This window comes from Oreochromis niloticus, linkage group LG3, assembly GCF_001858045.2.
Source record: "Oreochromis niloticus isolate F11D_XX linkage group LG3, O_niloticus_UMD_NMBU, whole genome shotgun sequence".
NCBI lineage: Eukaryota > Metazoa > Chordata > Actinopteri > Cichliformes > Cichlidae > Oreochromis > Oreochromis niloticus.
Genome location: NC_031967.2, coordinates 82,732,506 through 82,757,499, shown reverse-complemented (window position 1 = coordinate 82,757,499; position 24,994 = coordinate 82,732,506). Strand labels below are relative to the sequence as shown.

The window sequence follows — 24,994 nt, the reverse complement described above, 5'->3', positions numbered from 1 at the left end:
ACCACGATTCCGCCCCGGGCAACCGCCCGTTTCGCCCATATCAAAAACCGCTACTGACAGAGCTTTACAAACTACAAACACTTTACATTACAAACTACGACACAGAACGATTAAAAAAAGAACGATAGTGAGAATAAAAATAGAGCTTTTACTGAGCTCCTGCTGTCACTGCAGCACTTTTCCCTCTGATGGAATAAGGAAGTCTCTGAATACGTCTCTATGAGCTTTTACTTTGAAGGTTGAAACCGAAAGTAAAACTTTCTTGTTACAGCTGGAAAGTTAGAGCCGTGTGATGTTTTGGGTGTCGGGTGGAGCAGAGTTGTTTATAGTCTCTGTCACAGGAGGATGAAGAGCCTCGTGTCCTTCCTGCTGCTCGTGCACGGTAAGAACTTTGAACAGTCTATAGTTGGGCTGCCGTCAGCCACAGGGGGATGTTTTCAGTTTTACCGTTCCCTGCTGCAAGTCAGTGAATAACAGAGTGCTGGGTGAGCCACACTCAGTCACAGCTTAGTCTGTTACTCTCCAGGTTTATCTGCTTTCAATCCATCCAGTTTTCATCCAAAGTCGCGCCCACGGCAAACACACGAAGTAGTTTTGTATTTTACAAATGAAGTTTTTTCTCCGACTGAATGCAGAGTTTATTTTAACTCTTATATGTTAACCCAGCTTTTTTTTTTACTTTTAAGAGCATGATTAGGATGTTTCACAACCTTTTCACAGTAAAGCAAGCGGTTGGCTGATCTCGGGTGACCTGTAGGAACTTTTATTAATGTCTTTCAAACAGAAGCAGCACAAATGGTTGACATTTGTGCTGCTTCTGCTTCTTCTCAGTTTTACGTCATTAATACACCATAATTACTGAGCTTTGACCAGGAATGCTCCCACACAATCTGCAGTGATCAAACGTTTGCATTTCACTGATTTTACTGTCAAAATAGGGGAGTGCTGCTGGTGTGCTAGGAAGAAGTTTCCGTGTGTGTTTTTTTAGCTGGATTGAAAAGGATTTTTACCCTGTGGCAGGAATGTTCAGGCTTAAAATGACTCTATATCATTTATGACAGATTATAGACCAACAAGTCATTTACAGCAATTTGAATAATAATAATAATAATTTTTTTGCCAATTAGCAGAAAATGTGTGTGTGAGGATTTGACTTACAGCAGACAGAGAAGCGCATATGCTGAATGAGCTGCTTTTAAGGAACTGCTACTAAAAAAACAGGAAATAAAAATGACTTGTGTCATGTGTGAGGACTTTACATCGAGTCTGAGGTCAGGTTAATCAGGGAAGGGGTGCAGTGACGTGAGATAATGAGCTTGTTTCAAATGTAAAAAGTGGAGTTTTGAAAACATAGAGGGTAAAAATATGAGCTCCCTGAGAAATGCTCAAAGTACAGAAACCTGAAAACGAAACATCTGGAATTCAGAGAAGCGCTGGAGTTTGAAAATGGAAAATTTCTCTAAAGTAGGACAGGTCCATGTGTCCTCTTTAACGTCAGCCTGTGAGCTGAGGATAGCAGCGGTTCGGGTATGATGGAGGGTTCTAGCTGCTCAGCAGTCCTGGCTCTGCTTCGTCCTGTTGTTGAGCTCATGATGCTCCAGATGTTGTCAGCTGGTGAAAGGTCCGGACTGCAGGCGGGGCGATTCAGCTGCCGGACTCTTCTCTTATGAAGCTGTGTTGCTGGAATAGATGAAGTCTGCGGTTTAGCATCCTTTGCTCAAACATGAAGGCCTTCCAAGAAAAACATGTCTGCATGGAGCAGATGTTCCTTTGGCTCCTGATCATACCTTTTAGCACTGATGGAGGCTCCTGATGGGCTTCAATATGTTTTCAAAGGTTTCTAGTGTTACACACTGTGGTCATTACTGGTACTAATTTAAAACCTGTTGTTAGAACTCATCCCGACATGTTACCCACCCTGTGGACAGACTGAATGACGACACTCTGGTTCTCTTATCAGTTTCCCAGAATGCCTCAGGGGTGGAAGTGTATGAGGTGTATGAAGGGGAGGAGTCTGTCCTGGTGCCCTGTCAGGTACCTGTTAATGTTTCCAGTAGCTCCACAGCAGTGGTCTGGGACCGTGATGAGTTCAAGATCCCAACAGTCCACATGCGTGTGCAGAGCAGAGATGATATTCTGAATGATCAGAACCATCGTTACACCAACCGAACATCGATGAAAGCCGACGCCCTGCAGACTGGAGACCTCAGCCTCACCCTGAGGAACCCTACAGTCTCTGATGGTGGAACCTACACCTGCATCGTCCGCAAATATGGAGAAGATCAGAGCAAGACACATGTGCAACTGAAGGTCAAAGGTCAGTGTGTGAAATCGTCAGTACTGTCGTTATGATGTGTGTACCGTAATGTGTGACTGGAGTCTGAGATGTTGTAACTCTGAGCTCACACATCACCACTGGCTGATAACTAGGGCTGCCACAAACGATTATTTTGATAGTCGACTAGTCACCGATTATTTTTGTGATTAGTCGACTAATCAGATCATGCATCCATTGGACGTAAAACGTACAGCTTATTGCACCAGCAGCATCTGCTCTTAAATAACTATCATTAGCTTACAGCTTTAAGTGTTTAAGGTATGTGCTAACTAAAAATAAAGACAAGATGATAGTTTATTAAATTTAAATGAAATTTGCAGATTGTTTCGTTGGAGTTTAATAAACTCAGCCGTCTGCTCCTTGCTATCTAAAATATAACAGGACACCGGAGTATATTCTCGAGCATCTCACACTTCTGATAATCAGTTGTCTGCTTGAAGTTTATTCATCTGTGTAAAAACTATAACTTTAATCTCAGCCAAACCGATTTACTCAGGAACAAATACAATACTGAAAAAAGCCAAACAATAACATTTTAAGTTATCTAAGTGACTTATATATCATGTTTAACCAGAGTAGCGAAAGACGGCGGTGGGTTTGAAAACGATTTGCTGGGAGTCTGGTGTTCTCACGGGCTCTAGTGAGCCTTGCCCCCGGCTAGCTATCGAGCTAGTGGGTAACAGACGTCTCCGAAAACGTCGGAGCGCTTTTTGAAAATATGTGGTGTCTTGATAAACTGAGCAGATATTTGAGGTTTACACAGCTACATTCTAGCCTGAAAATATGTTAAACGTTTATTTTGTGACCCAGAAAGAATAATAAGAGTAATATTAAAACTAACTAGCTGCCGCCATTGTTGGAAACTGAGCAGGGCCGCACTATGAATTCTGGGACACAGCTTCTTCTTCTTCGGGGTTTAACGGCAGCTGGCATCCTTGTACATGCAGTGCTGCCATCTTCTGTTTCAGTCCGTTATTACACTCTTAAATCCTACTACTTATTACTGCGTCTTTTGTGATCTTACAAAGCTTCAAACGACACGTCGACTATTAAATTTGTCGTCGACGATTTTGATAGTCGACGTATTCTCGACTAGTCGACTAATCGTGGCAGCCCTACTGATAACACACATTCCAAAACACTGACTAAAGGTTCGTGGAATTATACAGGTTCCATGGCCATTAAGTACACTCATGGGACACTTCATTAGGTACACCTGTAAGCTGTTCATTGATTTAAATATCTAATCAGCCAGTCACATGACACCAACTTACTGCACCTAGGCATGTAGACATGCTGAAAACAACCTGCGGAAGTTCAAACTAACCAACAGAATGGATTCAATTCAATTCAGTTAAATTCAGTTTTATTTATATAGCACCAAATCACAAGAACAGTCGCCCCAAGGCGCTTTATATTGTACGGAAGGACAATGATGGAGAAGGAACAATGACTTTAGTGACTCTAAATGTGGCAATAAGTGCTGGTTTGAATACTTCACAAACTGGTGATTTTCAGGGATTTTCCCTCCAATCATCTGTGAGTTTACAGACAAGGTCTGAAACACAGAAACACAGCAGCAGGCTAAGGCCACACCTTGGCCACACCTATCTGCTAAGACCAGAGCACAGACTCACTGGACAACAGAGGGGTAGCACATGTTTCCTGGCTTCTGCTGCAACATTCAGAGGTAGAGTCAGAGTTTGGTGAAAACATCATGAAAGCATGGATCCATGCTAACTTAAAGGCTTAGACAGCTGGTGGCGTGATGGTGTAGGGGAGATTTTCCTGAGACACTTTTGGCCACTTAAATACCAACTGGGCATTGTTTAAACCCCACAGCCATGAGTACTATTGCTGACCGTGTCCATCGCATAATGACCTCAGTGTATGCTTCCTGCAGGGTAACAAAGCTGAGATCATCTCAGACATGACAATGAGTTTACTGCACTCTGACGGCCTCCACAGTAACACATCTCAGTTCAACAGAGCGTCTTTGGTATGTGCTGGAACAGAAAAGTCACATGATAAATGTGCAGCGTGTGAGTGATGATGTCACATCTGAGCCATTAACAAGCAAAGGAACAGGATACCAGCAAGGTGTACCTAATAAAGTGTCCAGTGAGGCTCTGTGACAGTGACTCTGTAATGGTGTAAAATCTAAACTGAGAGATGTCCAAGTGTCTCCAGCAGGGGGCGTAATTCAACTTCAACACATATACACTCATTGCCACTTTATTAGGCACACCTGTTCAGCTGTTCTTTAATGCAACTATCTAATCAACCAATCACATGGCAGTAGCTCAGTGCATGCTGTAACCAATAAAATGTCTGCTTAGTAAGAACCTATCATCTTTTCACTTATAGGTTGCTGACATCTTGCTAGTTTAGCAGTTACTGCACATCTCTGAGCTGTAGATTGTACGGTCCACTTTTGTTACATTAAATAAAAATTGCATCTAAAATGATTTTATTTTGTGAATGAGCTCATTGATCAGGACGCAAAGTAGTGAACGAGTGAGGAAATCTGCTCTGAATTCAACATGTTTCATGTTCAGGTTTCTTCTGTTCACCATAGAGCGTCCTCCGACCTGGCCCTGGGTCCTCTCTGGCATCCTGGCTATCTTGGCTGTCCTGGCTCTCAGCAGTGGGATCGTCATGTGTTATAGATATACAAGGATGAAATGCCCAGCAGGTATGATGACCTTGTGTCTGTGTGTGCTGTTGTTTGGTTTGTTGTTGTAAACCAGAACTGGACAGGAAGTAATGAGTGAATGATTTTCCTCTTTTTCTTCCTTTGTGGGCACTCATTTCCCTGCAGAGGAAGGGGAACCCCGACATCCAAATGTGTGTTATCTGTCAGGAGAAGCTAGCTAATGTGAACATGGCTTAATGGTTCATTGTTAGTAGCTCTACATTGATCTGAGCTTTGTGCAGTTGTGGCTTGATGCTAATTTGCAACACTTGAGATTTGTGGCCCTAAAGACCTCCAGTGGATACAGTTGTTCTTATTTTTCTGTCCTCCATGACTTCAGCACTGAAACAATCGAACACTTTCTCTTTAAACTCCTGGTAGAATGATGTGTGGGTTGTTGGTGTTGTGTGCACACGTCATGTTCTGCTGTGTTCTCCTCACAGACAGCCAGGTATTGATGGTGGAGATTTCAGAGGGAGAGAAAACGTCTGTCCTGCTGCCCTTTAAGACCACAGAGGATCTTCCCCAGGACGCCACAGTGGAGTGGAGACTCACTGAACCCAAACACATGAAGGTCCACGTGTATGACAGTGGAAAAAATCAGCCGGACAAACAGGACGAGGTGTACCAAGGCCGCACAGAGATGAAGGAAGAGCCACTGAGAGATAAAGACCTCAGTCTGAAACTAAAGGAGCCCCGCGTTACTGACACCGGAGTCTACACCTCCACTGTCAGCAGCAAGGATGGAAACCTTCTTCAGAAAGTGGTGTCTCTCTCTGTCAGAGGTGAGTGGAACAGCTTTGATTGTTGTCTGGATCCTCCATATATCTGAACAAGATCAAACTGCTGCTGACACATTTTCATTTGAATGAATAAATGCAGACATTTTGATTAAACTTGCGAACTGAGAGAGCTGTGTGAATCCGATTAAGGCCTGCACAGACCTCTGAATGAAAAAAAAACATGGGATAACATCTGCCATTTAATTCCCTGTATAAGCTCATTAACTCATTAATTTCCACACTGTTTCTTTCTTCTACAGAACTTAATGGCAACATATTCATAACAATAATTTTTGTCAATAGATTTACCACTGTCAATATAACAACACAAAAATAAGGGTCCATCACACCACATGTGACACACACAGAACCAGAGTCCAAACAAAAGTTTGATCCATGCTGTGCAGCAGAGACTGTGATTCCTGCTGACTCACTGCTTTGTTAAAAACACAAATTCCCCAGCATCATGCTGAACAGTAGACACTGTAAGTTTCTGCAGGTGTGACAGAATAAATCCAGAAGATTAAAGAAAGCAGCAGATATCAAAACAAAGCAGCTGTTTGTGCAGCCTCACACATCAACACACAAGCAGTCGAGCTCAAAGTCAGAGAAACACTGAAAACAGGAGTGAAGAGCTGCTGGTTACACAGCAGAGGACATGATGGAGGATCAACCTCACTGATGTCTGTCTGTGTTCATGTTCTGCTGTGTTCTCCTCTCAGAGAGCCAGATGGAGACAGTGGAGGTGACAGAATGGAACAAATCTGTCCTGCTGCCATTTAAAACCAAAGACGACCTTCCACAGGATGCCACAGTGGAATGGAGACGCTCAGACTCCAAACACAGGAAAGTTCACAAGTTTCAGAGCAGCCAGCACCTTTCAGGTGAACAGGACGAGATTTACAGAGGTCGCACAGAGATGAACAAAGAGGCACTGAGAATCGGAGACCTCAGTCTGACCCTGAAAGAACTTGGCATCACTGACAGCGGAGTCTACACCTGTACTGTCTCCACGCATGGAAAAGTCCTGAAACAAAAAGTGGTGGTGCTCAGTGTCAGAGGTCAGTAAGCACATCACAGAGGCTGTGGTATGTTGTCATTTCCTGTTGTCAACACTCTGGACTCCATTGACTGTATGAAAAACATGAAAAAAGGAAATCTACACTACTGGCCAAAAGTTTTAGAACACCCCACTTTTTCCAGTTATTTATCGGAATACAAGTCGTTCAGTTCCAGTGAATAGCTTGAAATGGTACCAAGGTAAGATGTGAACTGCCAGAGAAATCTTCACTTTCTAGTTTGTACAATGCTTTCATTTCAAAGTGCAATGAAACATTTCACGACATAATTTTCAATAAAAAACTGGGGTGTTCTAAAACTTTTGACAGGTAGTACATCTGACCAAGCATAACCATCTTAAACTTAACATATAGGTAAATAAGCAGTTAGCAGTGGCATTGCTTCATTACTTTGTGTGTTAGATATTTAGTAGTTGTTCTGCCTCGATTAGAGTTAACATGTTCATAGTAAATCCCAAAAAGTTGATTCTGTTCATCTGGATGTCACATTTTCAGTGGGAGAAACGTTTCATCGTGTGTGCTCAGCCTGTGTGAGGTTTATGTGTGTATAGATGTGTGTATTACTTTGTGTGCCTCCGACTGAGTGTGAAAGAAACTCATCCCAACACCTTCCTACCAAGTCCAAGGTGTTCTGGTTGTGGTGTTTAGAGCTGCCTACAAGTGGGTTCAGGATCGAAGCCAAAAACTTTGATCTTTCACCATCTTACAATGCTGAGATTGCAGGCGTTCCCCAACTCTCTGTGAATGGTACTCATAGCCGTTGATCCTTGGTCATGAAAAATTGCATATTAGTGATCATGAAACCTAACCTAAACCTAACCTCCAGGGCAACTGTTCATTCAGTAGGCTTGTTTAAAAAAAACATTTTTCAACTGTATTTTCTGTTCCTGTTTTATCATATGTTATTCATTACAAAGAAAAGCTTATGAAGATTTATAACCTCCTTTGGGACCTGGAATGAACAATTGATAGGAACAAAGGAAACAAAGGTGGAGGAAGATAAGACTTCAGTTTCAGTAGTGAGTAAAAACTGGGTGGTTTATTTTGATCAACGGGTTAGAAAAGCAAGGGCTGAAATTTCTCTGAGTTTCTCTGTAAGCACTCATTTAAATCCTGCTGTTAAAGGTATTTTACTGTTTATTTGAATTTTTCTAAATATCTGGTAGGGCAAACTCACCTGCAGCTAAAGTATCATTGAGAGAGTGAAGAGCTGGTCCAGTTTCAGTGACCTAGAAGAAAACCACATTGTTCTTCCTCTACCCAAAGTACGACTAACAGATGGACTCTCCCTTCCAGCACCCTGGCACAGACTTTCCCAGGGAGGGTGAGGAGTGTGATCCCCCTATAGCTGGAACACACCCTCAAGTCCCCCTTCTTAACCTCATAAGACCCAAACTCTTCCACGGCATGCATTTTTAATTTCTCTTAGATATTTGGGCTGGTCGTAGGAGGTTAACCATCTTAAAGCCAACCAGACTCTGCTTCTTGGAGTGGAGTCCTGCTGACTCCAACTGCACACAAGGCCCATGACAGAATCCCAACAAGACAGTTGTTGTTGTTTTTTTTTGTTTTTTGTTTTTTTTCATGGCTTCTCCTAGTTTTTCCTTCAGCTACCACCCAAGCCACGTTCTGCTTAGCGTGCTGGTACTCATCAGCTGCCTCCTAAGTCCCACAGGGAAACAGAGCCCGATAGGACTCTTTCTTCTGCCTGATGTCTCAGTCAGAATGCTGTAGGTGATGGGAGTTGAAGATCTTACAGACCAGGACTTCTGCCAGGCATTCCCAGAGAAAGCTTACTATTTATTTAGGTGCGCCAGGTCTCCAATGCATACAGCGTCCAAGACATTCAGCTTCAGATTGATCATCAATCACATGCATACACGTGCTTACACGTCACACACATACACACATAGTGCCTTGCCTTTTGTAACCATAGGGGGGCTTTTACAATGGGAGGTGCTTGTGTGTACTGTAACTGTTTTCAATAAAAGCAGCAAGCGGAGGCCAGAGTTGAGGTCGTCTGTGGTTGGATTCAGAGTGCTTTCCTGACACAAAAGGGGGCCTCCCTTGGAAGCAAGTAAAAGATGTTTGTCTTGTTTGTCGTTAACGAGAATAAGTTTCTAAACCAGCGGGGCCTGTGGAAGCGCAGACCCAACATCTGTATTGTCTGTTTGTCTATTCTGGCAAGTACATTGAAAGTAAAGCAAAAAGATGGAGTACTTTTCCTTGTATATGTATACACATAAAAGGCCAACAAATGTGCCTGTGTGAACATTCACATTAAATAAACACTGTACGTGGAACTGCTTATATCCCTCATATACGCTCCTACAGGCTCTGGGGGTTTCCGATGATGCACTAAACAAATTTTTTTTCATGCCCATATTTCACTCCCTGTATGTTCATACGCCACTAGTTCATGTCCTGAACTTTGTCTTCTCTCTGCTGCAGTTTGTGATTTGTCCTGTTTGTTATGTGTGGTCGCTCTGATCTTCTTCCTCTACCCCCTCACCACCCAATAGATGGCTACACCTCCTTCATCCTGTTTTTATTGGAGGTCTCTTCTTTTAAAAGATCATTTTGCTTCACATGTGTTGCTCAAATGAGATTACCTGATCAGTGTGGTTCTTTCTTTGGTATTTTAGAGTTATTTTCATTATAAAGCACTCGGATATACTTTTGTTGGGATCTGACACTACATAAATCAAACTGATATGAATTAACTGCAGCACACAACTTCTGCCTGTCTATACAACTTGTCTTCTACTTTCTTCAGTCTACGAGCTTCAGACAGTGGAGGTGACACCAGGGGTGAAGCGTGTTCTGCTTCCCTTCAAAACCACAGCTGACCTGCTTGAGGACGTCAGAGTGGAGTGGAGACGTTCAGACCTTGAAGATGTGAAGGTCCTTGTATATGAGAACAGCCAAAAAAAGCATGAAGAGCAACACCAGGACTATCAAGGCCGCACTGAGATGAATGAAGAGCTACTGAGAACCGGAGACCTCAGTCTGATCCTGAATTTCCCTCAACTTACTGACAGTGGAGTCTACACCTGCACCGTCTACAAAAAAGATGGAGACATCCTGAAACAGAAAATAGTGATACTCAGTATCAGAGGTCAGTAAACTCATCTGAGGTCAGTAAATGTATAACTTGTGTCTGTATTTACAGCTCAAGTTGTATTTTATCAGGTTACAAGGTGGAAATAGTCGAAGTAACAAAAGGGAAGAAGTCTGTGCTGCTGCCCTTTAAAACCACTCTTGATTTGATGATGTCACAATCGAGTGGAGACGTGGTGATTCCAGAGACACAGTCCACACCTATCAGCACGGCCAAAACCAGCTAGCAGAACAGGGACCGGATTACAGAGGTCGCACAGAGATGAATGAAGAGCCTCTGAGGACTGGAGACCTCAGTCTGACCCTGAAAGATCCCCAAAAAAGCCACAGTGGTTTCTACATGTGCACAGTCTCCCAGGGTGAAGACATCCTGAGACAGGAGTGACGCTTACTGTCAGAGGTCAGTAAATGCATCACTAGAGGTCAGTAAATGTAGCTCCCTCCACCTACTGCTCTTTTAGTTGAGGAACTGCTGTGAAAACATCAAGTGTCCATTTTTGTTGAGTGTCAGATGCCAAATAGATTCACTTAATACACTCATTCTGAAACTGACACTAAAATAAAACAATATTTAAATGTTAACTATTAGTGTCATTTTATGGTTCTGCTTTGTCTTGAAATGAATAGTTTCCCATAGTTTTCTTTGATATCACTGAGTAATGGTTGCAGTCCTGATTCCGATGTTTCAAATATTCTTGATAACTCGCACCAGAGATTGAAGACAAGTTAAATGAGACTCTGAATCAATGTTGTTTGTTTCCTCTGAAGGAAAACATGGTGCAAGCTTTACAGAGCAGTTTCAAGGCTTCAGAAATAAGAGAAAATCCATGACTGATGGACCTTCTTCCTCTATGTAAAGTCGTCTTCCTCTTTTTTTCTTTTTGTTGTCTGTTGTAAAGTTGGTGTGAAATGTAAAGACTAGAGCTGCACCATTTAAAATGAATCTTTAACTCAGCGCACATCCTGCAGGTTTAAATCCAATATTTGCTAAAACCTGATCTCACATCAGAACCTGAATACTGAAAGCATCATTCATCTTTCTTTCAATCTACTTTACTGATCAAGTTTGTTTTATATATATTAAATATTTATTTATTTATATTAAGTGTAATCATGTGACTCAGTATTTGGTTCTTGGCATCAAACTGGAAATAGCAATGTTACATATGTTGATCTTTTGCTTGCTTCTTCCTGTTCTGTCTTCTCTGAACCAGGATTCCTGAATCTGTTCCACTCACTACTAAAGAAGCAAGTTAAATGGAGGAGAAGAGCTGGCAGGTAGGTCATTGTGCACAGCCGTCCTTCTCACAAATGTTTGATTAGAATTACATGCAGATCTGTGTTTGATCCAGTGTGTATCTCTGACTGACTGTTCTCTCTCACCTTTGGAAAAGGACGATCTTCCGGATTACCACAGGCTTTATATTAGGGCCACTTACTTTTCCCTGTATACTCTTCTTTGGTTCCACTTTTAGAAAACATAATCTGGGATGAACACCTGCTCATTCTCTGCAGCTGGATCCTTCACTTCCTGTCTGACAGACGCCAAGTGGTCAGACTGGGCAGCATCACCTCATCCCCCATCACAATGGACACTGGTGCTCCACAGGGGTGTGTACTGAGCCCTCTCCTGTACTCACTCTGCACCTACGACTGCACGGCCACTAGAAACTCCAACATCATTGTGAAGTATGTGGACAACACTACAGTGGTGGGTCTTATCACCAAAGGTGATGAGACGGCCTACAGGGAGGAGGTCAGTACCCTGACCCACTGTTGCCGAGACAACCATCTTACCCTCAACGTAGCAACGACAAAGGAGTTGATAGCGAACTTCTGGAGGTGCAGAGAAGTACACACCCCCATTACCAACATCGGAGCTGCTGTGGAGAGAGTGAGCAGCTTTCGTTTCCTGGGTGTACATCTGGCTGAGGATCTTACGTGGTCGGTACACACAAACAAAACAGTCTCCTTCGTTCTCAGGAGACTGAAAAGATTTGGCATAAGCCTCCACATCCTCCACCGCTGTGCCACTGAGAGCATCCTCACTGGATGCATTGCCACCTGGTATGACAATAGCACTGCTTACATTTATAGGTCGACATTCCTGTAATTGTCGATTTCGACACTATGCACTCCATACTGTACATAAATGTCATTTGTTTTGCAACTGCTGACCTCTGTATATTTAATTTTTATTTAATTTTGTATATGTGTATATGTGTGAATTCAAAGCAGAAGGCAGGTAAACTAACTACTGTGATCAGTCTGTCTCTATACAGCCATTTGTGCTTTGACTGGAGATTCTGATGCATCACTGATCTGCTGTGTTACACAGAACGTCCTGCTACAACGCCTCAGGTATGCCTTGCTCTGACGTATCTGCCTGGCATGCATCCCTGCAGGATTCCCGTCAGGGGAAAATTCTCGGTTGTGTGAACGGTGGAAACTCCTGAGGTCAAAGCCTTCAATTAAACTAACATTCCTAAGTGACTCAAGGTGTTATGGAGTAACTCTCTCACCAAGTCTTGAAAAATATAACCTTAAAAAGAGAATAAAAAAATAAGATGAAGAATAAAATAAAATACAGATCTTTACGACCAATAACAAAAAATTTATCTTAATTGATATATGCACATTTTTTATAATGGACTTCTCATGGAACAGGATCAGCAAATTCCTCTTTATTTTATGTAACGAAAGTGAAAGAACTTTACTAAAATCGTTGTGATTACATCAGTATGTGAAATGAGGAACTTGCTAAGCGCAGACTTGAACGCTGGGATGGTGCTTTGTGTTGGGTCTGACAGACACAGGTCCTCCAGTGCAACAGACGGGTTCATAGAGAGAACCACTTCTATCAGACTGAAACTGTTAGGTGAACAATGGACTAGTCTCCTACTCTCCCACTGACTGTACAAATACAGATGTATTTTTTAGTTGTTAATTATCTTACGAGTTGCTGTGATGTTGACGACATAGATTTGCAGTTTCATTTTGCTCTGCCCTGCCTACTAAGAAACCTGACACCCACTAACTTGCATACTAAAAGCGATGAAATCTTTAGGGGGAGGTGCTTTGCCGAGTGCTGGCACAAACAGAGAGTGAACAGAAAGAGCGAAAGAGACATGGGAATTGGAACTTCAAGGCTATCACTGTTTATACTATTTTATTTCTAAAAGAGATGCTTTTAGGACCTCAACAACAAAATCGAGCAGGTGAGACACAAAGTGGTGCCGGTTGTGTTATGGGGCCTAGGTTGTTGTGTGTTAATGTAGTGAGCTAAGCTGGCAAAGTCAGGAACAGTGTCACAGTGGTATATATGTGGGTTAAAACATCTATCATCAGCATGATAATTATTTACATTTTATACAACACTTTTTATCGGGAAGTAGTCAGCGTTTAGGAAATGTGAAAGAATAATATTTAAAAATGTTGAGTGAATTTTAAATTTGTTTTATTTATTAATTATTTTTTTTAATTGCCATTGAGTATAAAAAAATTTATTTTTAAGAGGAGCTGGCTAAGAAGGTGGTAGGAATTGCAACAAAGATTACATCAGTTTTGTCAATATAGTTTAAGGTACCAAAAGAGGACTGGACTGATTATACTCAAGGTACAATAATTTAGTCACAATATATACATAAATAAATACAATGTATAAATACAGTTCCCTCTAAGCTGCACGTGTGCGCAATTGCGCACTGCTGGCACGGTCTTTATTGGTCTTGGTCTTTATATATTGTATTTTGGAGACAGAGTTACAGGACTCTCTCCCAGACCACAGACTCATAATACAAGTCAGAGCTTTATTAAGATAAAAAAGAAAGAAAGAAAGAAAGTTGTCTTTTCAAAATTTCCAAACGTGTTTATATGCTACACAGGTCATGAACAAGATTTAAAAAAAAAAAAAATTAATTGTAAGTGGGCTAAAGCAGTTAATTAAAAGCAGTCTAACATAAATGTAAATGCTGTAATTTGGTTATTTTAATAAACCATGTAACTTGGATGGATTAGATGCTGGCGTGACCACAGTGCACAAATCTAATGTTGTTCACAGTGGTCCAAGGGACCACTCAGGAAGTTTATGTGTTCGCTCAGAAACATGAAAAATTAAAGGGAACATTGTTAGCTAGCCAAACTAAAGTAACCCTAAAAACACCACTGCTGTTTAATTTACTGTCTTCATTTATGTCTGAAGTAATAGCAGAGCTGTACGTCTTAATTTTTTTCAGAAATCTCTCAGTGAGGACAGGCTATATTATATTTAATTGTTAACTAGCGAGCTAACTCTTTGCTAACTTCTGACTCCATTAAGTTTAATAAATTCCATTTTCATGGATGCCTCAATGTTTAACTTAACTATTACACCTACAAATAATTTAAGACAGTTTGTTACTCTCAGGCATGCCACTGTGATTGTTTGGCTTATGGACCTGCAGCAGAGTTTGAGCCCAGACAAGTCCAATGATGTCAGACTTAAAGACCAGATTGTTCTCAAGGCCACGTTAATTTACGCTGTATTTCTTTCCTGCATTTCTCCTTGTAGATAGTAGAACAAACAAACAAAGATGAAGCTGTTGTGGGTTGTAATGCTGCTAGTCGACACTGTGTTTGGTGTCGCCGCCGATAACAAGAAGAAGAACATTGGGACTGTGATTGGGATTGATCTGGGGACCACATACTCATGGTAAGTCACTTCAGACTCTTTAAACAATGGCATGATGCCTCTGTGGAAAAAAATGGGATTGAGACTGAATTCAAACCGTTTTCTTGCAGTGTTGGAGTGTTCAGGAATGGGCGTGTAGAGATTATTCCAAATGACCAGGGAGGCAGAATCACCCCCTCCTACGTGGCCTTCACCAGTGAAGGTGAGCGTCTGATTGGTGATGCTGCCAAGAATCAGCTGACCTCTAACCCTGAGAACACCATTTTTGATGCAAAGAGGCTGATTGGTCGGACATGGGGTGACTGGTCTGTGCAGGAGGACATCAAGTACCTGCCCTTCAAGGTGAGCTTGTAAACTGAAAGTAAAACTTGTTGGTTCTTTGGGTCATGTTTGAGTGAAATTCTTGTTAAATTAATATTGTTGTATATTCCTGTGAAGGTTACTGAGAAGAAGAGGAAGCCACATATCCAGGTTGACATTGGTGGTGGCCAGGTTAAGACCTTTGTTCCTGAGGAGGTCTGTGCGATGGTGCTGACTAAGATGAAGGAGACTGCTGAGGCTTACCTTGGCGAGAAGGTACAAAAATGTCAGAGATTCTAAATCAGGGAAAAGGTCAATCTTAATTAACCCCTTTATGGGCTAATTAAGAGCGATAAGAGTGGGGACGCTCCGTTTAGCTTAACTATTTTTAAATCCCGGTAGCACTGCAACCACATAAGCTAGCGCAATGTGTTGTTTTTTTGTTTTTTTTTTATACATATGAAACGGGAGGAGTTACTTACATCTTATGTATTCAACTTGTCCTCGGCTCTGCAAAGATTGCGTAAAAAGCACTTGCAGCAATAAAACATTATATTCCAGAAACACAATTTGCTGATCCCATCAGCTATATATCATATATCATAGCACTTCCCATTTTGGAATAGACGTCAGTGCCAATTATAGCATGTTCATCATTACTTGCCCAAAACCAGAAGTGACGTCATATTTTGTGGGTAACATAGTTTTTCCTTTTAAGGCATTTGTAAGCCTGTACTGGTGTTTTTAAAAGTCATGTTTGACTTATTCCTTTTTTGTTAAGTTTCTGGGATGCTTAGACCTCAAATTGCTACTGTTATAATTTATTTTGGTGAACATCCTGTTTTTTTGCAAGTTTGCAATGCATTATTTATTTCCGATTTTTCCACAGTATTTAAAAGTTGGTGTATTTCAAATATAAAGCTGTGAAGACACTCAAAATAAATTTCCTGTGGTTGGAAACTACTTTGTGCAACTTTATTGTATATACAGTTTTGAGGGATAAAGCTCTTAAATTTATCTAACTAGAAAAACCCCAAACAACAATTTACATTTTTTTGTAGTTCATTGCGATTTTCTGCGATTTCTTTTTAGTTACTATGGACTTAATGCATTCATGTCATTAAAATTTGCGATATAATGATTGTATTGATTATTTTATTAATATGTATTGTGTTAGTTAGCAGCAGTTTCACACTGGTTCTTTTTTATTCCTGGGGCATCCAGAGACGGCACCGGACTCAGTTTCATTTCACAAAACCTTTATTCATCTTCAGTTGTGCATGGATCTTCTAGAAGGGAAGATGTGCAAATGGTAATGTTTGCACAAATGGTAATGTGCAAATGGCCTGTATTTGTATAGCACTTTTCTAGTCCCTAAGGACCCCAAAGAGCTTTACACATCCAGTCATCCCCCCATTCACACATTGGTGATGGCAAGCTACATTGTAGCCACAGCTGCCCTGGGGCGCACTGATAGAGGCGAGGCTGCTGGACACTGGCGCCACCACCAGTAGGCAAAGGGCACAATGACCAAGACTGTCCAAGCCGGGGCTCAAACCAGCAATCTTCTGATTACAAGGTGAACTCCCAACTCTTGAGCCACGATTGCCCCAAGACCAATATCCCTCTGCAGATCTTCACTTCTTTGTTTGTTACAACCAGTTTTATAGCAGCAACCCCATCATAAAACCCACATGGTGTGTTGTAAACTCTGTGTTTGTATATGTCTGTGCGAGCACGTGAGTACCTTTATGTGCGTGTACCTGTGTGTTTATGTGAGTCCATGTGAGTGACTGTGCGTGTGATTGTGTGTGCGTCGTAACAGTTAAAGCACTGTGTGTGTGTCTTATGTATGTGACTTCCTGCTGGTCATAAAAGTAATCTCCCCTCACGCAAGCTGCACCAAATTCCTTTACAAAACATACAAAACATATGACAAGCACTGAGACCCCCACTCTGCATCCACTGGGCCATTGGCCTCTTGTTGTCTTACTTTTACAGCTAAGCATGTGGAAATCTCCTGCAAACCTACTTCTAAGTTATGACAATTATGAGCTTTTATTACATTCAGGGACAAGCATCAGCATCAGCATCCCTCAACTGTAGCTTCCTGTCTCCTTTTATGACCGGCTGAACTCCCAGAGTCCATAAATTCCTCTCCCTCTACACAATTACACACACTCAGGGGCGGATCTAGAGAAATTTTCTTAGGGTGGCATGAGGGTGGCAAAGAAATCAAATGGGGTGGCAAAATCAAAGCCCCCCCCCCAAACACATATGCAGGTGGTTAGATATGGTTAAAATGATTCAAATGCAGGAACTATACATGCTTTTCATATAAATATAGTCTATAACTTAATTATTGTCTGTAGCCCACATAATTACACACTTTAGTTACATAAAACATGTGAGTTTTGATGTTATGTACTGTACAGCCTGTATAACAAATAAACATGTAGCCCAATAACTATAAAATACAAACACAAGTCTAACTTAAGTTTCACTGTTTTTTGTTAGAAAACAATCACATTGTTACATGTTAAATTACACAAAATGTCAGAAATCTGCACTGTCATGAACAAAAATTTTAACCCAATTTTTCATGATTTGTTGGATTAACCCACTGAGGTCTGAAATACAACCGGCCATTTTTGACTTCTTTTGAGTTTACGTTTGTATTTCACCCTCAAATTGTTTCATTTTATTTTTTTTCCCCCTTGCCTTGTTTGGTATCTTTTCAGCTCAACTGAATTTAGTTGTTTTTTTCACTGACATACTGCATTAGTACTACTATTACTATTAATAGTACTACTACTGATCTGAAATCACACAAAGAACTTAAAATCCTAGCAGTATTTTTTACTGTAAAAAAACCCCCACAGACATGTTGAGTAAATTTCTATAACATGAAATGCAAATATAAATTGTACATTTTGCAAACATATACAACTATTTATTTAAAAATGCAGCCAATACACCTGCTGGGTTTTCTTTTTCATTTTCTACAACCATTTAAAAATATTACTAAAACTAAAATGAGAGAACAATCAGGTGTCGCAATAAGATGCCCCAGTAAAAAGAAAGTTAGTCCACCAAAAGACAGAGGAGAACAGCACAGGGATAAACTTGCAGGCCTGACAACAGGAGGTGTATCACTCCGCTGGTTTTCTACTTAGTGACAGTGTTTACACTGCAATGTGCCTTTGTGACATTCATTAGTGCCCTCACTGACACACAAAACAAAATGACTACACAACAGAACAGCTACACAAGACAACACAACACACTAACTATACACTCCACACTAAACGTCACAAATCTCCCACATCTAAAAACTCGCTCGTTTGCTCGCTCTCTCTGTCTTGCTGCCATTACCGTCACTCCCAAAACTCTCCCCTCTTCCTAAGCAACCAAATCACATATGTTGACTTTTTTTTAAATTGGTCGACATGGTACATTTATCCACCAATAGGAAAGAGGTGGCTTTTTTTCCCTTTCTTTACTGTTTTCGCGCTGTCCTTAGAAAATGCTTAAAACACACACACACACAAAAACGTGACGACAGTATTTAGAAAAAAGCGTGGCTTAACTCTGGATTTACTGGCCTGTAATTAAAATTTAAAAACTTTAAAGTCTGAACTTTCAATGTGGGCTGAAACAGAGACTCAGCGTGGCTGCAGCTTGTTGCTATGTCAGCTTACATCAGTCATGTGATTTGGAGGTGCAGCGTGTCCGTGGACCACAGAGGGTTAATAACACTCACCTTCCTTCCATTTCTAGAGTGTAACATCCAACCACCTGTGTAAAATCTGAAATTCCCATGGTGTTGTTCAAAATGTGTTCTGGCACAATCAGAAGCATCACTTGCTACTGAAAACAAGAAAAAAGCCGATCCTGCTATGGGCTGAACCATTTGTTAATGGTGGAGGGGGGAACACTATGCAATATATTCAGTTTTAGCATTTATATTCACTGCTGACTATAACTACTCTCAAACTGTTAATGCTATCTTATTTTAATAAACAACACTGTCATATGCAAAACTGGGGTGGCACTTGGGGTGGCAAGGGTACATTTTAGGGTGGCACTTGCCACCCCATGCCACCCTTCTAGATCTGCCCCTGCACACACTCTCAGGTCTATAACTAAACCAAACTGAAACACACAGACAGATCCTTCCCTATTCCTCTGATCTACTGCTGGACTCTCTCATCTAAGCTAATAATTCTTTTCTTGTAGTCACAATAGCAACTTGAAATATTCCCCAAAATGGCACTACAGCATGTAAAAATATAAAGATAAGCTGTTGCGGACTTGGCTCTATGGTAGGCATTACAGGGTTAAAGAGTTAAATGGTCTATCATGAAATCTAACTTTATCCTTTTTCCTCAGGTCACACATGCTGTGGTCACTGTCCCAACCTACTTCAATGATGCCCAGCGCCTGGCAACTAAGAATGCTGTTACAATTGCTGGTCTGAATGTTATGCGAATCATCAATGAGGCGTAAGCATCCAGTCAAAAATGAATTTGATCATCTGCAATTTGAAACTGCCAAACAATGTCCCTGCCCTCCCTCTGAAAAATAAATTCTCACTGTATTCTTTAGAACTGCTGCTGGTATTGCTTATGGCCTGGACAAGAAGGATGGAGTGAAGAACATTCTTGTCTTCGATCTGGGTGGTGGCAGCTTTGATGTTTCTATTCTGACCATTGACAATGGTGCATTCCAAGTGGTAGCCACCAATGGTGACACTCATCTGGGAGGTGAGGACTTTGACCAGCGTGTCATGGAGCACTTTATTGAGCTGTACAAGAATAAGACTGGCAAAGATGTGCGCAAAGACAACCGTGCTGTGCAGAAGCTGCGTCGCGAGGTTGAGAAGGCAAAGAGGGCACTGTCTGCCCAGCACCAAGCCCGCATTGAGATCGAGTACTTCTTTAAGGGACAAGACTTCTCTGAGACCCTGACTCGTGCCAAGTTTGAGGAGCTGAACATGGTGAGATATTACTTTGGTTCTGAAAATATTGTGTACCAACCCCTATTGGAGAAGTGGCTGAACAAGCTTTTTAACTTGTGTGTTCTTTAAAACCCAGGACCTTTTCCGGTCCACCCTGAAGCCTGTACAGAAAGTGCTGGAAGATGCTGAATTGAAGAAGTCTGATATTGATGAGATTGTCCTGGTTGGAGGCTCCACTCGTATACCCAAAATCCAGCAGTTGGTGAAGGAGTTCTTCAATGGCAAGGAGCCATGTAGAGGCATCAACCCTGATGAGGCTGTGGCATACGGAACTGCTGTGCAGGCGGGTGTGCTTTCAGGAGTAGTGGACACTGGTGAGTCATAACTCTTACAAATATTTTATTAAATAGGGTTGAGCTTTCAAATTTCAACAAATGTTAACAAAACCTTTTCCTTCACTTGCAGGTAATGTGCTTCTTATGGATGTGTGCCCCATGACCCTTGGTATTGAAACAGTTGGAGGAGTAATGACCAAGCTGATCCCCAGGAACACAGTGGTGCCCATCAAAGAATCCAAGATGTTTACTACACCCTCTGATGACCAGACAACTGTCGCCATCAAAGTCTATGAAGGTAAGAGCTTAGATGTTGTTGTTTTTTTAAGTTGCCAAACAGTGTTTTTATAAAAAAAAAAAAACAATCCAATGACAAGAAATGTGTGACACTGGAATTTAATGTTCCACAAGTCTAATTGTGAATGTTTTTCCTTTTCTTTTTTTTTTTAGGTGAGCATCCTTTGACCAAAGACAACCATTTCCTGGCTACCTTTGACCTGACTGGCATCCCCCCTGCTCCTCGTGGTGTACCGCAGATTGAAGTCACCTTTGAGATTAATATCAATGGCATTTTATGTGTCACTGCTGAGGACAAGGCCACAGGCAACAAGAACAAGATCATAACTGACCAGAACTGGCTAACACCTGAGGACATCAAACGCATGGTGAATGACGCCGAGCACTTTGCTGAAGAAGACAGGAAGCTGAAGGAGAGGATCAATGCTCACAATGAGCTGGAGGGCTACGCATACTCCCTGAAAAACCAAATTGAATCCATTGAGAACGCAGTGGAGGAGAAGATTGAGTGGTTGGAGTCCCACCAAGATGCTGAGCTGGACGACGTCCAGACCAAGAAGAAGGAGCTTGAGGAAGTGGTTCAGTCCATTATCAGTAAGATCTGTGGTAGTGCAGGTGGTCCACCAGCAGAGGGCAGTAAGCAAAATGAGAAGGATGAGTTGTAGGCAAGTCTGAAGTCTTAACACTCCTTGACCCTCTGGCATGTTGGTGTACATATTGGACTGATGGGACTGAAATTGTCACAGGAGTGGTTGGGAAGGGGCTAACAATAACAAGTGACCATACTGAATGTAGCTGACGCTAAAATGTTTGTGTGGGTTGCCATGACACCAGAATCGCGTCTGAGATCGTTATATTGTTTTCTATTTGTTTTCCTGTATTTAGAACTCATGTTTGTGTAAACTTGCAGTAGAAAGAGACAATCTATGAGTCCAGTGATACATTTTTCTTATAAAAAATGTTTCTGTTAAAAATGATCCTGAGGTAGTCACTTCCTGTGAGACGCAGGAACCAGAAGTTTTGTGCGGGAGAGACAAGACAATGATAACATGGAATCTGCAACTTTTCTACTGCTGGTTTTAGCAGGCGTACACAGTAAAAAAATGCTGGTTAATTTGTTAAGCACTTGTGCACTTTGTGAAAAGTAATAACTGGTTGGATGGATGTCATATGTGCTATTGATATTATTTTACTTGTTTCTAGTTTTCATGGCGCTCCATGATTGTGAGAGGAATAAAAAAGAATTGTGGACATCAGTACGAGGCGTTCTTTTGACCAGAGTCGATACACTGAATTTCCTGAAATACTTTAAAATAAGTTTCAGTGTGTGGCTGTAACTCAGGTGGTGGACCAGGTTGGTAGGTATCTTGCCCAAGATACCCATGCTGCTAATGATGATGCCTCTATGTGTTAATGATAGATAACGATAAGATAGATAAGAAAGATAAGATAGAGGATGCCGATTGTTACCTTGCTCTTTATGTACGCCAGTATAGTAAAACAGGCCAGCTTTCAGTCATAAAGTGTGTGAAAGGTTATAGATTGCTGAGCAAGACAGGAAACTGTGCAGAATACGACGCTTTGTGCAGAGCTGCAAAAGAACAGGATGCAGACAGGAAGCGGAACTAGGCAGAATGTAGCGCAGAAGTTGTTTTAAACGAAACTGTGTGTGATGTGTGAGTGCCAAAATAACAGACTATATTATACGCATCCAGCTTAATGCTTCAGATCTGCAGAGCAAGGGTGTAGATTTGGCATGGATGGAAGGGACATGACCAATATCCAGCAACTATTGAATTGTCCCCACCTATAATTTGATCTCTTCGAATAAAGAAAAACAAACCTGATACAAAGACTAAAAACAATCTGTCAACGTCTCATTCACCTAGCGGTGCAGAAAGAGTTAAATTACGTTCTCTACTGGAGTCCTACCTTCTGTGAAAAATATGGCCAATGTGATTGGCTGTGCCTTTCAGGGAGCTCTGTTTAGTTTTAGCAGCGGTAAGCCTGCGCTGCGAGGACCTGCAAGGAGGAGAGGAGGATGGCAGCAAAAAGGAAGAACCTGGATATAAGAAAGTATTTTTCAAAGGAACCTGTAAGTCACTTAAAGTCAAGTTCACTCATAAAATGAAAATGAGTGAAAAAAATGCCCCTCCTGAAAATCTCCCTGAGACACCATTCTCCCGAATTTCTCCCCATTTTACACAACAAAATTGAAAAACCCGATTGACCTAGCCAATTCCAGTTTCCAACAATGGCTACTACTACCGCAGCTACTTAGTTTTAATATTGCTCTTATTACTCTTTCGGTCTAGCAAAATAAACTTTTAACATATTGTCAACTTCAAATATCTCAGCCGGTGTTGTGCCAGAAACTGATTTCCAATGTTTTTATGCGTAATATCGTTACGTATGTTGCTAATTACACTTTGGTGAACATGTAATTCAAGTAGTTATATATAAAATTAAAAATTTACCTGTTTTTCAGGTATCTTTGTACCTGTGTTATTGTACCTATACAATCAGCTCCCTTTTGTGCACTTAAAATATATTTACAGAACTATTTTTGCATTTCTTGCAATTTCAGCTGTCCTCTTGGCCAGATTACTTTTAAAAGACACATTTTTAAAGTAAACAAGAATTTTTTTTAACTGCATAAATTAAGGATACATATAAGTCACTGCCAAAAACTGATTACCTTCTTACTGGAATGTTGTTTGTTGCTCCAGATGACTTGATATCATTCATGAGGGATACATTTGACATATGTTTCACATATTATAGACCAACAAGTTATTTATAGCAGTTTAAGTACAAACAATCAGTTTTTGGCAAATGCCGGAAATCAGTTTTTGGCAGACAATCACTTTTTGGCACAACACATTAGACATTAGAACTTTTTTAAATAATGTTTGGAACAAATTCAAAGAGAAGCTACAGATTCTTTTTTTCGTCAGAGGCTCCATAGAGAACTTGGTGATTCATTCAAACATTCAAACCTTCTCTGGAATTTTGTCTATCTCAAGATTCATTGACGATGCAATGAATAGAGAAGCAGTGAATACATTACAGTCCTTAAATGGACAGCTGAATTTTTTACTGACTGCTTATGAAACCAGACAAGGAACTACATCTGAGAACAGACTCGTCTTGCTACCTCCACCTCTCATGACTTGCTCTCAAGGTCGACCGTGATACAGCATTTCAAGAGAGCAAATATCTCATTTAGTATCTCTTGGAATGAACTGGCAAAGCATTGCAACATGCTTAGGGGTTAGCTCCCGCACTCCGTACAGGCACAGAGAGGAGCTTGGCATTGAGCCACTGACTTACATAACATTATCTGATGAAAACCTGAACAGGGTTGTTAGGGAAATTCTTCAGTATACCACAAATGCAGGTGAACGATATGTGCATGGCAGCTTGAGGTCACATGGGTTACGCATTCAAAGGTGGCGTGTAAGACAAAATCTACAAGAAATTGACCCCTTTGTACGTTCCCTTAGAAGACGCAATGCAATACGTCGACTACTGTACAATGTTCCTTTCCCCAATCAGTTATGGTCAGAAAATTCTAAGAGAAAAACAGTCCTGATTCTAAGTCTATAGAGAAATGGATTATCTAAAGCAAAATAACTCATTGTTTTATTTACTCCAACTTGTGCATATCCTTGACCATGTCATAGTTTCCCCATACATAACTTATATTTATTTAATTTTTCTATAGGCATATAGATGGAAACCACAAACTTGTGAGATGGAGGATGGTGTTCCATGGCTGAGTGGATGGTTTCAGTAGAACCATCATCTACCTTGCATGTTTAGATAACACCAGGGCATCAAGTGTTTTGTCACTGTTCATGGTTGCAGTTCAGAACTTTGGAATGCCATCCAGAGTGAGATGTGATCATGGACTAGAAAACACTGGTGTTGACCGTTTCATGCTTTACAGGCAAGGACTGAACAGACATAGTGTTATCACTGGCAGGTCAGTGCATAATCAAAGAATTGAGCGATTATGGGCAGAATTAAATCGAGTGGTCTCATATCATTTTGTTAATCTTTTAAATTTTATGGAGGCGCATGGTGTATTAGATTCACTTAATGAGGTCCATTTATTTTGTCTTCATTATATATATTTGCCACGTATTCAAAGAGCTGCCACAGAATTTCAGAACCAGTGCAATAACCATGGACTTTCAACACAAGGCGGACAAACCCCTCTTCAGCTGTGGCAAAGGGGCATTGTCAGCAATGCAGGAATACATAACCCAAATATGAATGGTATTTTGGAAATGACTTTGGTATTGATGAATGTAGACCACTGCCAGAGCTGGAGACAAACAATAATGTCGCTGTTCCAACAATTAACATTTCCATCAGTGACACCATAATGGTTACACTTCAACAGGCCTTTGA

General features: G+C 41.1%; 2 protein-coding genes across 8 annotated transcripts in view; both read left to right on the top strand.

Annotated features, from left to right (window-relative positions):
* Positions 1-239: 239 nt before the first annotated feature.
* The window catches only part of LOC106096543 (uncharacterized), a 121,701-nt gene continuing 96,946 nt past the window's right edge, over positions 240-24,994 (top strand). The window contains exons 1-10 of one of the 4 annotated variants that reach the window (XR_003218991.1): positions 241-382; positions 1,961-2,317; positions 4,917-5,033; positions 5,477-5,818; positions 6,538-6,876; positions 9,671-10,012; positions 10,087-10,414; positions 10,783-10,867; positions 11,229-11,292; positions 11,490-11,644. Coding sequence is in view for 1 of the 4 variants with exons in the window: in XM_019357233.2 (XP_019212778.1) it covers positions 346-382; positions 1,961-2,317; positions 4,917-5,033; positions 5,477-5,818 (853 nt within the window). In the remaining 3 variants the exon portion in view is untranslated. Of the gene's footprint in view, positions 383-1,960; positions 2,318-4,916; positions 5,034-5,476; positions 5,819-6,537; positions 6,877-9,670; positions 10,013-10,086; positions 10,415-10,782; positions 10,868-11,228; positions 11,293-11,408; positions 11,645-24,994 lie in introns of those variants that run through there. The other 3 variants (XR_002061590.2, XR_003218992.1, XM_019357233.2) reach the window with 3 other exon arrangements.
* LOC100699628 (endoplasmic reticulum chaperone BiP) lies at positions 11,650-21,831 on the top strand. 4 transcript variants are annotated; one of them, XM_019357238.2, is made up of 10 exons: positions 11,650-12,081; positions 12,282-12,375; positions 14,564-14,704; positions 14,794-15,025; positions 15,122-15,259; positions 19,376-19,488; positions 19,592-19,982; positions 20,080-20,317; positions 20,409-20,576; positions 20,729-21,831. In XM_019357238.2, exons 3-10 carry the CDS (start codon positions 14,586-14,588, stop codon positions 21,238-21,240), a joined length of 1,911 nt encoding a protein of 636 aa, XP_019212783.1. In that variant the 5' UTR covers positions 11,650-12,081; positions 12,282-12,375; positions 14,564-14,585; the 3' UTR covers positions 21,241-21,831. The 4 variants fall into 4 exon arrangements, with proteins under 4 accessions (XP_019212783.1, XP_025761207.1, XP_019212784.1 ...); XM_025905422.1 differs by having other exon boundaries at positions 11,650-12,375; XM_019357239.2 differs by lacking the exons at positions 11,650-12,081; positions 12,282-12,375 and adding an exon at positions 12,468-13,232 and having other exon boundaries at positions 14,568-14,704.

Bases quoted from the DNA above. Each gene is read 5' to 3' on its own strand.
- LOC100699628 (XM_019357238.2), top strand. From the start codon at position 14,586: ATGAAGCTGTTGTGGGTTGTAATGCTGCTAGTCGACACTGTGTTTGGT. The intron at 19,983-20,079 runs GTGAGATATTAC...TTTAAAACCCAG, and splicing joins AGTTTGAGGAGCTGAACATG to GACCTTTTCCGGTCCACCCT. The intron at 20,577-20,728 runs GTAAGAGCTTAG...TTTTTTTTTTAG, and splicing joins CGCCATCAAAGTCTATGAAG to GTGAGCATCCTTTGACCAAA.